A 17,057-nucleotide genomic window follows, 5' to 3' on the forward strand; every position below is an offset into this window, starting at 1 on the left:
CTTATCATTAAAGTAGATCTCAGCTAAATTTAGATACACAAAAAAACAGCTTCATTGACAGACCTGTAGTTAAAAATCCAAAGGCACTTTTTATCAAGGGCAAAACACCACTTATTTGGTTCACTCTTAGGCAGGAATGGCGGATGCCCAGAGCAAGGACAGGGCAATAGAGGGGGTGGGCCAGAGGAAGCATTTCTCACTTAGTAAGACATGAATATTCACACCTTGCTTTTTGTTAATTCTTTGATTTTGTATTTGTATGTCATTTTCTTTCTTTTTTAAAAATTATGTTTATTGAGGTAACATGAGTTAATAACATTACATAAAATTCAGGTGTACATTATAATTTGATAACTGTGCTCACCACCCAAGTCTAGTTTCCTTCTGTTACCATACATTTGAGCCCGTTTACCCACTTTGCCCTCCCCACACCCCCTTTCCCCTCCAGTAACCACAACTTGTCTCTTGATAACAACAAAACCTCCCTAGATAAACACCTGTTTTCCCCAGAGAAGCTGCAGGCAACCAACCCCTTTCCAGCTGAAATAATCACTTCTGACCTGTGCGTTCCTCAGGCTGAATGGTGAAGGAAGAAACACCCACTATCAATAGGTACACGATGAACGTTGCTCCCGACAACTTCCGGAGGACACAGGAAGTGGACATCTCAAGTCTGGCACCCTGTAGCCTAGAGGAGGAGACAGAGGGGTCACCAGGGACCACAGACACCCAAAGAAAGAATCCCTTACATATGGTCCCATGCAGGTTTCACCTGATGATGAAAACCTTTTTGCCTAGTTCTTTAACAAGAAAACTCGACATTTTGGGATTTGCTTCTCTATGTCTATATTCACCAAACACACCTAACATCAAATCCTCAAGCACTAACAAACTCTCTTGGATTGGGGGGGTCCATATCCTAAGTGTCTCTCTCTGTCGTAAAGTGTGCCTGACCACTCCTTGCTCCTCAGCCTGAGATGCGGTTTCCTCAGAGAAGGCCACTGTTCGGGTCCTCTCCTCCCTCGGTCTTTGCTCAAACATCACTCTTGGTGAGGTCTTCTCTGACCTTCCTGTGTAAAACTGCACCCCTTTTCTGCCCCAATACTCCATATTTTCCTTTCCTGCTCTATTTCTCCCTGTGGCATTCACCATTAACCATGTCTCCTCTCTCTAGAATGTAAGCTCCACGTGCACCAGGGTCCTACTTTGTTTTATTCACAGTTATGTCCCTAACTCCTGTTTGTTGAATGAGTGAATGAATGACTAGTAGTCAAACAGTCTTCATATTTTATTTGTCAGAGATCTTTTCCTATAGTCCCTATGGATTAACTCTTATTTTACATACAATTCTGACTTACGCTGAGGAATTCTACAGACTGCTAACTCTCTGGTCTAGAGCATCCCAGGGGAATAGCAAAATGAGGTCCAAAAAGCGAGTAACATACACAAGTTCATGAAGCATTCCCCCATACACACCTCCCCAAGATGACCAGCTGCCTCTGTACATCCCTGCAGTCCCTCTCACACTGCATCGAAGTAGCCTATGGTATCGGCTAAGCATTGCCAATACAGTACTACTAACAAACCACCCCAAAACTGAAGGGCATAAAACAACAATCGTTTGTTCTCGCTCACAGGTCTGTGGATCAGATGGAATAGGGCTGACCTACGTTAGGCTGGGTTAGTTAGGCTTGTCTCCAAGCTTCACGTGTCTCTCATCCTCCCTGGACCAGTGACTTCCTGGGAGCTGATCTTCTCATGTGATGGCAAAATGTAAGCACTGTGAGCAACAGCACTCAAGACCTTGCACAAAACAAGCTCACTCTTGTCTGCCCACATTCCATTGGCCAAAACAAGTCACGTGACCAAACCTACCATCAGTGGGGTGGGGAAATGCCCCCACCTCTAGTGGGAGGAGCTGCAAAGTTATACAGGAGGGGAAAGAAATGGGAGCAATCATGCCATCTACCACACCTGTTTCTTGTCTGGCTCCCAATGGGTGGGGACAGCCTTGAGCACAGAGGCCCTGTCTTATTCACAGCCCTCATGGCCTACATGGTGCCCAAACCCAGAAGGTACTAGGGAATATTAATGATTAAAAGTCTACCAGAGAGTTGAGAGTGATGAGTAAATCCAGAAAAGAAAAAAAAAAAATCCTAAAATCACCCCTCCCCCATTCCCTTGAAAAAGTTTGATTCATTCTCTGTTCCTGCAACAGGTATATATCATTCTTAATGGCTGGTCTCACAGCCATTGGCTTGGCAATTATATATCATCCAGGCTCACAGTAAACCCAGATGGCTCTTAAGTGGCCAGGGCACGGTTGGCAAACTGAGAAAGTGATCCTTGCACTGTAGGAACCCTCCCTCATCAGTCAGGAGCCATTGGAAGGCGTGGGCTCAGAGTTTCAGTCTGAACTCCCCCTCTAGTGATAAGGGACTGGGGTGAGCAGTGAAGGACCTGAGATTTTCCCCTTAGCTGGCTGTCTGCCCCAAGGCTGTCTCCCTTACGCTCTTCCTGCTTCTACATGGTCCTATCCTTCAAATGTTTCTGAAACACCATTATTTCCGTATCCCACCCTCAGCTTCACCAGGTCACTTGGTTAACATAAAGGTCACCTCAACATTGACCAAGTTGCTTTGTTCCCTTTGGACACACATTAGCTCAGCACATCCCCAACTGTACTGCTCTTGGCCAGACTCACTAGTTCTCTAGTAAGAATACGAAAGAAGTAGGAGTTAGATACACCATGTATAACCAATACCACATACCCTAATAAATGAATAAAATCAAAGATGTTGATACAGGGACTAGTGTAATAGGGGCAGCTACTGTGCTAAACACTGAGCATTTGCTGTTTTATTTTGCCCCCATGATATGAATAATATGCCAGTTTTACAGATGATGTAACAGAAGAGAGTAAAGTGGTTAAGTAGCTTGGCCAATATGTTATAGCTAGCAAGCAAGGCATGAAGTTTAAGCCTGGGACTAATGATTCCAAAGCCCCTAGTCTTCAAAAGTATTGTTTCTGTGACAGATGCTGTTAATTTCCTTCTCCAGTATCTGTCCCTCCCTGCTTCCCCAATCATAGAATCTCCAACTCTTAACTAAGCACATCACTATCCCACAAAATGACTACATTTCCCATTCTCCCTTGCAACTAGTAGCCACATGACAAAATTTTGGCCAATGAAATACAAGTGGAAATATATGCTCCTCCTGGGAAGTCTACTTAAAAGTCTCTGCAAAAGACTTTAAAGTCTCCACCAGTCTTCCTTCCTGCTGGCTCTGTGTGGCTATGATGGCTGGATTGCAGCCACCATCTTCGACCACAAGATAAAGACCACTTGTTGAAAGGGGTGGAGCCACAAGAGAGGAACATGAGTCCTTGGTGGCTTTAGGGAGCTGCACCCCCCTTCCCAGCTACCTTCTTTTATATGTCCAGGCTTCCTGTTATGCATAGCCAAACCTAACCCCAATATGTTAACTTTCCAGAGTTTTTGAAAAGGACCCCAGTTTGGGGGTGGGGAGAGATTGGAAAACAGTGCTCCAGGTACTGCCGGGTGTGATGTTCACATTGGTCTTCTTTCTGATACTCAACAGTTTCTGCTGATTGACTCTAAAAAAGTCATTTCAAAGGCAGAAGGAGCTGTGTGGTCTCCCCTCAAATGAAAGCAACCCCCCTCCCCCAACCCAAGACTCAGGTTCAGGCTTAGCCTTCGATTATGTGAAGGTTTGTAACCACGTTTAAAATTATTTTTACACCATAAAATCAGGCTGCATCCATTCAGGGGTAGCTGTTAGCTGAAGCTTCACAGAGCTACAGAGCTGGAAGAATCTTCAAGAAATCTAGTGCCATCACTTTCTTTTTCAGTTGATACAAGTGAATTGGACATTAACCCTCTTCTCAAAATCACATATCTGGTCAGGGTGAGAAGTAGAGATGTTTCAACAAGGACGCTGTTCCAGTAAAACAAAGTTCTAAAACGTCCTCTTTGACTAATAGCCACCCCTCACCCCCACGGAGGTTCCCCAGTCAAGGAAATTGTCTTGGTTTCTCCCCGTAAACTATGGCAAAATACTGCTTTACAGTGACCTTTCCAGGAAGTGGCTTCAGACAAGTAAACCACAAACACATAGTGATAGTTTTCAATAGTCAAAACCCCAGAGAAAGGCTGGAACCCCAAATGCCATAGTGTGGGAAACAGTAAGTCTTTGGCATGCCCAAACGAAAAAGAATTAGTCATGCAGAGGTTTGCAGCAAAACACTATTCTCCTGCCCTACTTTCTTTAAATGTGCCTTTCAACTACAGATAACTTGACATTTCTGCTTCAATCTAAGTTGACCTTCTTACTAGAAGAAAAAAAAATTTAAGAGCAGCTCACTCCAAGTATTGGAGTTTCAAGTCAATCCTATTTTGTGTTTTTGGTTTTTTTTTTTTGTCAAATAACCATGTTTCATCACACTCAGTGTAAGAAAACAGAAAAATGGGATGAAAAAGCAGGGCCAGGCATTAAAAAAAAGAAAATGACAATGTGTGAAGAGTTGAAGGAAAGAGAAGAATGCAGTAAGGGGAAAAGAGCTGATGGCTGATGACACAGCACTGAGCCAAACAGGGAACGAGCAGCACCTCCAGCAGCATCATTAAGGCAAGGTCACCGCTTACCTGCCTTTGATGCCCAGGTGATTGCCTCCTGCTCATGGATGGCACATGTCGCCCAACAGAATGTAGGTGTTTACTTCACATTTTAATTTAATTTTGAAAAATATCTTTCCATATATATATATGTGTATATATATACATATATGTTATATATGTATATATATTTATATTTATATATACATATATAATATATGTATATATTATATGTGTAATATATACATATTTATATATACATATATATAAATTCACCCAGAAATTTACACTTTATTTCTATCTTCACATTTTTTTCTGAAAGTTTTTAGGCAACTGAGTCTTAAAACTCTGAGTCAGGCAGTACAGTCATCTAAAAACAGAAACAAGGTGGCAGATCCTGAGTATTAAGGAAGTCAAACAGATGTCAGGCCTTAGGTAGATTCCTTAGTCACCTCCAGGTTATATAAAATAGATTCCTAAAAAGCCAAACATGTTGTTTCAGGCATATGGTAGAAGACCTTCTGAAAGCCATGGGGAAAATAAATATTTACATCAAAGTTAAGCTAGGAAATTTTTTTAAAATTCAAAACCTACAGCAAAAGTAAAAGAATTTTGAACTAAATCTCTAGAAAGCACTGAATGGTAAGAGTCTGGGGGGTAAGGATGATCCTCTAGAGAAATACATGACCAGGTTTGAGGCAGCTTTTGTTGAAAATTGTCCTGGCTCAAAGCAGAACCCTTGATTGTTGTCCACAAATTACTTGTGTTCTTTAGAAACAAGAGAAGCCAGCTCTCCCTGCAAATTAAGGCAGTTCAGAGCACCACAGTGGGACTGTTTCTGGTCTGTATGGCCAATGGCTGTGTCAGATTGACAGCACCTCAATGTCCTTGACCCTGGTGCGGCCTAGGGAGATAGATCGCGTACTGGAAGCCATGATGCATGAAGACCCATCCTTGGCAGAACTGGGCATTGGGCCACGTTGGGCTCAATCTCAAAGGGGAAAACCTACAGAGGCTAAGATTCGGCTCCACCAACATCTATACATTCTCTTACTATTTCACTTTCTGCTACAAATATCTGATCCCTCTAAAACCACCCTCCTCCTGTCAAACCTTTTGAACTTGACCAACTTCTTCCCCAAGACGCATCGACTAAGAGTTTCAGTAAATCAACCCAACTCGTCTTCCCACTCATTCCAACTCTCTGTTCACACTGCATTCCCAGTAAGCCTCAGTCACTCAGAGCCCCCAGTGGGCTGGACCATCACCCAAGACACTTGTTTCTCCTTCCTCCTACATCAGTCCCTCCCACAGGCCAACCCCTGAGAATACCATTCTGCTAGCCCATAACAGTTGCTGTCCTCCTCCAAAGTGACTGATGTGGAAACTCTACCTACCAGGCCCTGGGCAGCCACAGTACAAATCCCCCAAGCTCAAATTCTCCCAGCCTGACATTCATGTAAGGAGGAATCACTGCTCTGAACAACTCCAGAGGGCAAAACTCATGCATCTGGTACAACGCGTCATTCCCATCATGAGCTTGAAGCCATGGAAATAGACTTAGATACATTAAGTAATTTACCCAAGGCCATGGAGCAAAAGGAATGACAGAGGATGTAAACCTGAGTCTACACAATCCTCGGTCTTGATACTCATTCTCTGCTCTGTAGAAGCATCAGAACCTGGAGCTGAAGGGGGCTCTAGAAGCCATTAAGCTCAGCAAGCCCACCCAGTCTTCCCAAACCCAGCATCCTCCACAGCTAGCCAAGATGGACACTTCTAGTCTTGAGAAGTACTCACAATCAGAAACTTCTCTGTCATTTCAGAATGTAAATTTGTCCCTCCCCTCAAGCTTTACTCATTGGTCAGATTGCACCCTACGGGTCAGCTCAGAAGTCTATCTGCATTTTCCAACAGTCCTGAAAGTTAAGGAGTTTATACAGGGGAGCACTGTAGAAAGCACATGAACTTGAGAATCTGACAGAGGACAGCAGAAAGAATCCTGCCTTCCTTCTGTGCCAGCTAGATGGTTTGCTGCCAGCAGGTAGGTTCTGTTGCCTCTGGGAGTCTCAGTCTGCTGGTCTGTAAAATGGCTGTGGCCTGGCATGCATCACAGGAAGGTTAGATGGCATGTGGTATATAAAGGGGTCAACATAGAGTTGGTGAAAAGAAAACACTCAACAAGTGGTCTCTCTCATCAGTGTTTTACAGAAGCAGACCCAAAAACTCAGGGAGGTAAACAACTTGCTCAAGAATACAGAGCTGAAAGACCTGAGTGAGAAGTCGAAGCTTCCCCTGTCTGCATTCTGACTAACTCCTGCTAAAAGTCCAGCACACAGCCCAAGAACTTTCTGGTGTCATAGCCAATAACTTGGCTAACAGCAGGTACTACACAAGAAAGATGTGCAAATTGACCCAATGGAATCAAATAAGCCTATGTGCACATCCATATTCTAGAAGGATGTTTGACATGTACACACACAATCACGCAGACACACATACACACACACACACCCAAAGCCTACCGCAGAATTCTAATGCTTTCACTCAGACTGAGGTCTTAGTGGTTGAGTCTTCAAGCACACAGAACAGGAGACTGAAGCTGGATTCTTGTCTTCACTCTATTAACTAGCTATGTGACCTTGAGCAAGCCGCTAAGCCATTTACCCAATCTGGGTCACAGTTTCTTCATCTCTAAAACGCAAGGGTTGGGCTGTTTAGAACTCTATTACCCCTCCCAGGTGTAAAACCCTAGAGTTCTAAGTCAGTCTGGATTTGGAGCTTAGGCTTCAGTCCTAGGCACAGCTTTCATTTCTAAAGGACCAAGTCAGAGGGCTTAATCAGATTACCACTGAATTGGGTCCACTCACTTGCTTAAGTCCCCTAGGCAGCAAATGGCAGAGCCAGGATTCAAGATGTCTGAGTTCTCCTAGGTATTGGGAGTTCCAGCTGGGGCTACTCCCGGGTAATGTTAGTTAGTAACTGGACACTCTGTGCTGGCAAGGGACAGCAGGTATTATGAGCAGATGAACAGTCTTTAAACTGAGTGTTGCTTTCAGCCTCTCGTAATCCGAGTGGGGCAAACACCTCAGATGTTTGAATTATCCGCCATCCAGAAAACCTGCCTGTTTAAAATACACCACAGACAAAAGAAACAAGGACAGAAAGTTCTACACAGCTGAAAAACAGCCAATAGGATCCTGGCACAAAGGCATGTCTACTTGACTCACAGGAGAAGGTGTGAAGACCTTTCAGGACCTTTTTATTTGTATGAGCATGGCTATGGTTTCTCAGACTGGCTTATTGTATTTTCTAAAGATGTGACATCAGTATCTCTCATCCCACATGCTCTTCTATTATGTGACACCACCACCCCATTATCAAAAGATGAAGTCCAGCTCACCTCCCTTGAATGTGGGCCAGCCTGTGCCTCAAGTCTAACAACAGAGTGATGCCGGGTGAACTCTGAGGCCATGCAGCTTCCACACAGTTTCCATGGGACGCTTGCTCTGGGGGAAGCCAGCCACCATGTAAACTGTCCCACTACCCTGAGACCACCTTGCGAAGGAGGCCATGTGTAGGGAGGGCAGGTTGACAGTCCTACCTCTGCACATCTTCCCAGGAATCTCCTCAAAGGCACCAGCCATGTCATTAAAGCAATCTTAGACTCTCCAGCTGAGAACCACCGTTTGAACTCAATCAAACCCCGTGGAGCAGAAGAATTGCCCAGCTGAGCCCCTCTCAGTTTCATGACTTTCAGAACATGTGAGTCAGAATAAAATGGTCATTTAAGCCATTAACTTCTGGGGAAGTTTGTTATGCAGCAATGGGTGACCAGAAATGTTCAATCAAAAGCAGATTAGAAGTAGCAAATTAGAAAGAGGGAACATGCTGGTGGAGGAAAACACACAGGGAAAGAAATGGCAGCTGATTGCCCAATAACAGAGGAGACAGAAAATCCACCATGACAGATGAAAGAACCAAAAAGTACAGCAATTGGGGGCCTAAGAACAGACATCTCCCTGTGGCCTCCTGAAGTTATCAGGGTGCCACAACACAAAACACTTGATGTTCATAATGAGTCCCACAAACCATGAAGAACATTTTAAATTTTGTTCAGAACCCTCTAGGTTGGGACAGTGCCTGCCACATGCGATAGGGATAATAATGTAGTTACCTTCCAATGTATTTCCCTTCTTGCCATGTCTGATGCTTCTGCCACTATGGCCCCAGGAAAGGGGAAGAGCAAAGGCCTCCTCCAAAAGGAGGGAAGGAAGTGGATATGACGTAGGGGAAGTTCCTTCCTAGTAGGAAGGGGAAGTAGAAGAAAAGGCTTTGGTGGCTCCAGGGTAAAAGGAGAGAAGCCACATGAGGAAGCAGGCAGATTCCGCTCCCTTTGATGAGTTCCTAAACCGATTGCCAAGAGACAAATGGTAGAAGAGAGTGGGAAGCTGAAAGTAAAGGCACCTTTGCTCTGCTTTCAAATTGCGTCTCTTGAGGAATCCCACTGTGGTAAAGAAAGCAGCCCTTACCAAGATGGGGTTGTAGAGAAGAATGGAAATAATGACATGGCGTGTTTAGGTAGAGACAGTAGACAACAGAAGGTCTCTGTGAGTTGTTTTCAAAGTGGCCTCCAAAGGCTCTTGTCCTTAGACAGAGAGAAGTAGGGTTAGTTCCCTGCTAGCCTCAGTTCTTTGCCAATGGGGAAAAGATTCCTGTGCTTCTAGTGGAGAATGGGAGGTAAACCAAGATCTGGGCCGATATGAGACTGCCAAGATGAAGGGCAAGGTGACCTAGAGCTGAGGCTGTAGGATACTCAGTTCTTAAGGAGCAGTGTGTCCAACTACAGAAACATGTCCTTACCAGTTGGTGAATCACCACTTACTTAAGCCCTGAGCTCGCCACCCTCTGCTACCTTGGCTTTCCTCCGAGGTCCTCGCAGCCCAGCAACAGATACTGCAGCATCTGTTCTGACTGGTTGGTGCTCATGCCCTGCTGGTTAGTAAATATTCTGAGTGTCACCTGCACAGGTAGCCAGTGTAAGCCAGGGGAGAAATGAGGACATGGTCAAGACACAGAGGACCTGTGGAGCCAGTGAGAGGCACAGTGGGGCCACGTCGGCCATAGCCTCAGCTCTGACTCACCTGAAAGAACAAACAATGGGTTTTCCCAGCCACAGACCTCATTAGTAGATTCAGTTAGGACACATGTGACCAGTCAGGTCCAGGGACATCTCCATGGAAGTCAGTGAAGACCCACACAGCAGTAGGAATGGACTAGCCACCCTTCCGATCGCATGCCCTGGGGGCACAGCTTCCCTATTCTCAGACACCTTCCTAGCTAGAAGAAGGTGGTGAGCTGAGAAACCAAAGAACAGAGTATCTACTTGTGTAAGAGATTAAATCAATCCAAGAGAAGCAGAGTTGAGATAGAGATAACATGTACTTGTGGTTTTAATTCCTTTTTCCTAATGAGAAGGAATTTTCCTAATTCCTTTTTCCTAACCTCAGCAGACAAATGAACTCTTATTAGAAGAGTTATTAAAGGTACATTTTGATCTGCAGTGAGTATAAATTTTCACCACCCTACATATTTATCAAAAATATTTCCTTCCAAAATTGTTTTGTTGTGAAAACAGATGGGATTTTGTTTTTATGCTAGAAGATCATCTTTCACTCTCTGGAAAATGTGTCCACCTGAAATGACTTGATTTCTGAGGGTCACCAAAAGCGGAAACTTTCCCCAACTCTGTGTCTAGCATAGCCATGATAGCCGATAAAAGTCAAGCACATGCGTGCGCACACACACACAGACACATAGAAAACCCATGTGATTTTTGTCTATGCTGTGTGGAGAAAATCCCTTGCCCCAAGCAAAACTAGTCTTCAGCCTGAAGACAGCCCAGACTTACTGGGTTTTCCACAGACCCAAAAAGTCCCACCAAGAGACCCTTTGGTCTCCCCTGGACCTGAGGACAAGTGTTGGGTTCACTCACTTGTGCTCTCTGGCTTCTCTCAGCTTTCTGATGCCCGGCCAGCTTGTTCCCTGCTGATGAGAACAGCTCCATGAAGCTGGGTGACCTGAAATCTGTTTCCTCTCCCCACCATACCAACTGACCTACATGATGTGGTAAAGAGACTCATGTTCACCAATATCTGGAAACTTCTACTTTGGGGCACACACAACATTGCATTTCTCTGCACCCTTAAAGTTAGGCATAACCACATGATTTGTTCTAGCCATGAAAAGCATGCAGGAAGGATGTTGATCATTTCCAGGCCTACCCATTTCTCTTCTGGCGTCTTACCCCTCAGCCCTTTCTTCTCCTGCCTTGTGAACCCTGAGTCCTTGTTTATCAATAGTGGCCACATAGGATGGTCAGGCCATCCTGATGGGAGGCTAAGGTCTTCTTCCATCCACGGATCCACTCACTCGTTCCTGAATGTCTGTTTCTCCTTCTGTTAAAGAGAAGAAACACCCAGGGATGCTGTAGATGTCTGATCACGGCACTGTACACCGGAAGCTAAACAATAATGAATGCCAACTATAATTTTATATATATAATGTGACGGCTCGGTGCGAGGTCGGAGGGATAGTGGATGGGGGATGGGGGAGGGAGGGTCCACAGTGTGAGGGATATAAATGATGAACGTCCAAGTATTATCTTGTCTTGTGCACCTGAAACTAATAAAATAAAATAAAATAAAATAAAAAAGTTGCCACTTGAAAAAAAAAAAGAGAGAAGAAACATCTATTTCCCACCTCAGCACTGTGTGAAAACAATCTGAGTCCAACAGATGGTCTGTGTTAAGTTTTCTTTTGAAAATGACCTCAAATGGCCATGTATGATGAGCCATAACAGTCTGATGAGGGAAACTAATGACAATGATGTAGCATGAGCAAAATACACTTGGGTTGTATTAAGTTACTGAGGTGTTTTAGGTTATTATTGCTGTATAACTTAGACTGGCATGCACGGCAGTCAAAGAGAAAAATTAGAGCATTATGTTCATTTTTTACTGCTGTGTAGCAAACTTCCACAAGCTCAGTGACTTAAAACAACACCCATTTCTTTGCTCATTGGCTGTGGGTCGGATGTCTGGCTTCACCTTGGGAGTCCGCACTGAGGTCTCACAGACTGATATCAGAGCTCAGGGGCCTGTTCCAAGTGCATGTGGCTATTGGTAGAATTCAGTTCCTTGTTGTTGTACAATTGACGTCCCCTCTTTCTTGCTGGCTGTCAGCCAAGGCCACTCTCATCAAATAGATGCCATCCACCATTTCCTGCCCCATGGCCCTCTCCACAATATGACAGTTTGTTTCCTTGAGGCTAGTGGAAAACATCAGATGCTACTTCTCCTCTCTCTGACCTTTTGACTTTGACCTCTAGACCTTTACAGAGCCTACTGGTTATATCGGACTCACCCAAAATGGTCTTCTTTTGATTAACTTCAAGTCAACCGATTGGGGACCAAAAGTGCATCTGCAAAATTCCTTCACCTTTGCCATATAAGGTAACCCTATCATGGGAATTGCATCCCATCATATTCGTATAGCCCACCCTCACTCAAGGTGAGGGTCTTAGACCAGAGCATAGATCTGTGGGGGTCATCTTAGAATTCTGCCTACCATAGACATTTAAAAAACCTTTCTGATGAATATTAGCACTAAAAAATTTAGGACCCATCCAAAGCCTTACATTAACTTCTTCCTTGCTCACAAATAAGAAAAGCTCTCCCCAAGTATTCTAAAGCCTTGCATGCAACTCAAAGTGTGTGACTTATGGGCCAGCAACCTGGACATCACTTGTGAGTAATGCAAAAAAATCTCCGACCCCACCTCAGACCTGGGGAGTCAGAACCATCTGCCTCTTAACAAGACTCCCAGGGGATGTGATATGCACTGATCATTAGCACTGGCTTATTCGATAAAGTAGGCAGATACCTCCAGGGAGTGAGAATGCAGGTAATCTCACGTCCCTGTGCCCTGATCACCCCAACCTTCTCAGAGTGCTTTTTGAAATTCTGCTGTCAGAACCTCATAATCTGATGACAATGATGGTGACATTGAAGGTGGTGATGACAGCTAACACTGAACATCCGCCATGTGCCACGTGGTAAGCAAAGGTTTCAAACGTACTGTGTCTTCTAATTTTTCCCAACATTTAATGAATTACATGCTATTGTTTTCGTTTTAGAGATGAAGACGTTGTGGCTTACAGAAGGTTGACTCCTCCATTAGAACACAAATAGGAGTGCTGGGGCCAAGATTTGATTCTCATCCCTTTAATTTAGGATTAAATGAGCATTTTGTCACAAGATGTCAAAGCTCACAAAATGGGAATCACAGCCCAGTTCAACGTGTGAACGGGCATGATTCAGCAAAAGCGTAAGGATTATTTTTTCACTGAATGTCTTTTCCCAGGAACCAGCTCCTTCCGGTTAGCCACACGTCCCACCACTCACAGCCTCATAGATTTGACTTGCTGCGTGGCTCCTGAATGCACTTGGGTTTGCAATCCCCAATTAAGTCCAAATATTCTTAGATTTCCTCTTGATATTTCATGAAAAATTTGTGTGGTATGACTACTTTCTAAAGATGCTTTAAAATAGCAAAGAACCCTGTTCTCTAATCCATTCTTGTCATCTGATGAATGAAACTGACATCCAGAAACATGAAGTTATGTTCCTAAGTTGCACAGCAAGATTATATCCAGGTTTTAAACTGGGCTCTTTGCCCCAAAATCAAGTGCCACAATCATTTGCCTCCTGTGTTTAGGAAATTACTTATGCTTAATATGAAACAGAGATTCTTAACTAAAGTACGCTTCAGAAACGCTTGGATGGAGTTCCACTGAGATTCTCAGATTTCTTTCCCAATTGTGCTGCCAGTGACTCAAATGCCCATTTATCAGATGACAAACATTGGGTAAACGACAGGTTCAGAACACAAGTTTTGAAAGAAGAAGTAAGTCTCTGAGTAGCTTAGAAAGGGTGGGACAATGAGAGGGTAGTGGATCTCAGCCTAGGTTATACATACATCGGAACTGCCTGGAAAGCTTCAAAAACAGCTGATGCCTGGGCTCCAACCCCCAGGTTCCTGATGTAATTGGTCCCAGGTACTGGGATTTTTAAAAGCTCCCCAGGTGATGCTAACCACTGGAGCAGGGGCTCTGAGATGCTGGGGAATCGATACTAAGCCACCACTGTTATTCTTGTGGCCCCACTGGGTTTGGCCCATCAGCTGACCACAGGAACTTTCATATTCCTTTCATCTTTTTGCTTCCCTCTTCCCTCCTCCTTTAAGCAACACACTTTCGTGGGTAGACAACAAAATCGATAGGAGACTGAGGTCAAGTTTCAGTCAGTGATGGACTCACTCGTTCCTGCTGTGCCTACTTCCCCATCTGTTAAATAGAATAATCCTCTTTAACACCTCCCCTCCTCTAGCACTCATCAAAGCCAATAGAAGGTCTCTGTGAGTTCTGTTTCGAAAACAGCCTCCAAAGGCTCTTGTCCTGAAATCACTCACTGCTGCGTTTGCCACTGGACATGGAACCTCCTCTTATCTCCTCGAAAAGTGGTTCTCAAGGTGCGGTACCCAGACCAGCAGTATCAGCATCACCCAGGGACTTATTAGGAATGTAAGTCCTCACCACACACACACACACACACACACACACACACACACACCTACGAAATCAGAAATTCTGAGAGGGACTGGTGATGCGTTTGAATAAGCCCTTCGGGTGTTGCTGCTCCAGGCTCAAGTCTGAGAACCACAGGCCGAAGGCACTGTCACAATCAAGTGTCCCCATATGGAGAGCAGGCGATGACATTAAAAAACAACCCAAATGTGTACTTGCACTACTTCAGTTGTGTTGTCTCTAGAGTCGACTCTGAGTCCTGGGGGAGGAGCGGGCGAGGGGGCCTGTGGACCTGGATCACTCAGTTGTCTGTCATGAAACAGTTGGGCTTGGGAGGTTGGGGTGGGAGTGGTGACGTTGAGGGGAAGGTCTGCTGTCGGGCGTGGAAGAGGCCCCCAGCCCAACAGGGAATGAGTGGGACAGAGACTTCCTTCCTGCCTTTTAGGATAACCAAGCGGCTAAACAAATGAAAAAGACTATTAAAATGGACAAGACTGTGATGAGGTTTGAGGGCAGGGTCTCCTACTGTGCATGTGGGAATACCACACCGAGTTGGAGGGAAGGAACCCACTGCCCTCTTGGGATGGCAGAGCTCAGAGAAACGGGCCAGGAAGAGGGTGAGCTTGGGGTGAGATGGACCACCGAGAGGGAGACCTGCAGCATCCCAACACAGACACTGAGCTGCTGGGGCGGGACTGGGAAGTTCCAGTCACTCAACTGCCTCAGTTTACAGAAGAGGAAACTCAGAGATGACAAGCCTTTACCAATATCACACCATGGTAGAGGCTGGGGCCAGGAGGTAGGGGACTCTCGAGGGAGCTGGGGTTCCAAGAAGAGGAGAGTGGGATTCAAGGGGAGTGGGATTCGAGAAGGAGAATGTCCAATACTGAGAGCAAATGTGGAGACAGCACCCACCTTGTGCCAGGCACGACTCTAAGTGCTTTCCATGATTCAGATGCATGGACTCTTCCCACCAGCCTGTGGTCCTCCTCACCATCAAGATCACTATGTACTGATAGGGAAACTGAGGCACTGGGCAGCTAAAAAAATTGTGCAATTTGTTTCATTATAATTAAGGGTTAACACATTTTTTTTTAAAGAATTGTGCCCAGTTTTATTGTTTCATGAGAATGAAGCCAGGGATAAAGGTAAGCTGGACGCTTCTTGGCTGTTGATTACTGACAAGCTCGTGGCCACTGAGTAGATGACCTCTACTTAGATGGTACTCCTTCTTCACTGGAGTACAGAATGTCTTAAAGACAGCTTTGAGTATGTTATGAACACATACATGACACTACAGCTAAGAAGAGGCAAAGTTTGGAGTTGAACCCAGACCCTTTCCCACCAAGCTCTGCTCACCACTCCTTCACGACAACCAAGCCCAGTGTTAGAAAAGTACACTTACTTTAAGAAAGAAGGCATGCCTCACTAGGAAATCCCAGAATCCTTCCAAAGAAGAAAGCCTCTGAGTTCAGTGTACGTCTCCCTGGCACAGCCTCTCCTGAGGTGGACACCTGCCAGTACCAATTCATCACCTCCCACTGGACTCCACAGCAGTGTTGCCTATTGCTATGACTCTGAGGAGGTCCGCAGAAGCCCTCTCATTCAGCCCAATTTGTGACAGAGAGAGAAACTGAAGGCCTAAAAAGTCAAGGTCACCTTCTGTCATGCAGGGCAGCCGGCGGGGTCTCGGCTCCCGCTCCCCACATTAGAACGCAGAACATGGTGAGGTCCCAAAGGAACACCCACGGAGCCATAGGTAGGGGAGTCATACCACTATGGTCTCACTGGAGGCTGGAGTCACACGACGTGCGCCCTGCAGTCCACTTTGCTGTGAAACGAACAACTCCACTCGACTCGACTCTCGACTCACTCGACCCACTCTCCAGCGCAGCCGCGGCAGTTATATCAGGGGCCAATCGGCTAACCGGCCACAGCCGATGGCCATCTACTACCCAAGTCAGCACCCCGCCCCCCACGTGAGGCCGAGAGCCTCGAAACTGCTCTCTGGGGCTCTGTCCCCACACCTTCACACAGGAGGAGAAGGTCACAGAAATGAGGATTATCCCCCAGAGAAGGTACCTGAGGTTTAGAGACATCAGGAGAGCTGCCTGAGGTTCCATCCAGAAATGGAAACCAGGGGTCCTGACTCCCAGATTTCCTGTCTCTCTCTCTCTCTCTCTCTCTCTCTCTCTCTCTCTCTCTCTCTCAGAAGTCTCTTACCTGTAGCTCTGCATTTTTCACCGTGTTGTTCTCACCTGGGGAGGGCTGCCAGGCCTGACTTTCACCTCAGTGGAAGCTCAGCGTTTGGGACACAGATTTATACCCCCCCGTCCTCCCGGGATTTCCTAATCAGGCTTGTGTCACTCCCTCCAACTGAGTGGCAGTGGACACACCTTTTCTCTCCTCACACGGGAGCACCCCGGGCTATAGTGCTGGGTATGTGATCACTCAGAGGGGGAAGTGGCCAAGGAAACTCTGCATATAAGTTTCCCTATTTTTTTGTGACTCGCTAAGACTCATCCTTCCAGCAGAGAGGTGGTTTTAAAGTCGTGTGTCCTTTGCCCTACGTGGTTCTGTTAGAGATAAGGAGGACTTCTGGTCTCTAACCAGTGGGATAGTGGATGTTTCTCCCTTAGGACCCTTCTGGGATCAAAGGAATGTTAAGTTTATGAGTCCCTGGCTCCCAGTGTTACATGACTTTTCCTTGTTAAGTGAAGAAAGGGGGTGATTTCCAAATCTTTATTACAGTTTGTGGAATTCACCTAACTGAA

At 45.4% G+C, this 17,057-nt stretch overlaps 1 protein-coding gene across 3 annotated transcripts in view; it reads right to left on the reverse strand.

Annotated features, from left to right (window-relative positions):
• The window catches only part of IL1R2 (interleukin 1 receptor type 2), a 42,898-nt gene extending 26,321 nt beyond the window's left edge, over window positions 1–16,577 (reverse strand). Inside the window, exons 1-2 of one of the 3 annotated variants that reach the window (XM_081068281.1) lie at window positions 8,815–8,871; window positions 561–688 (exon numbers count right to left, since the gene is read on the reverse strand). In XM_081068281.1, the coding sequence (XP_080924407.1) occupies window positions 561–666 (106 nt within the window). In that variant the 5' untranslated portion in view covers window positions 667–688; window positions 8,815–8,871. Of the gene's footprint in view, window positions 1–560; window positions 689–8,814; window positions 8,872–16,506 lie in introns of those variants that run through there. The other 2 variants (XM_081068279.1, XM_081068280.1) reach the window with 2 other exon arrangements.
• Between the last annotated feature and the right edge of the window lie 480 nt (window positions 16,578–17,057).

The sequence above is a fragment of the Rhinolophus hipposideros genome (genome assembly GCF_964194185.1).
Source record: "Rhinolophus hipposideros genome assembly, chromosome: 12".
In the NCBI taxonomy this organism is placed as follows: domain Eukaryota; kingdom Metazoa; phylum Chordata; class Mammalia; order Chiroptera; family Rhinolophidae; genus Rhinolophus; species Rhinolophus hipposideros.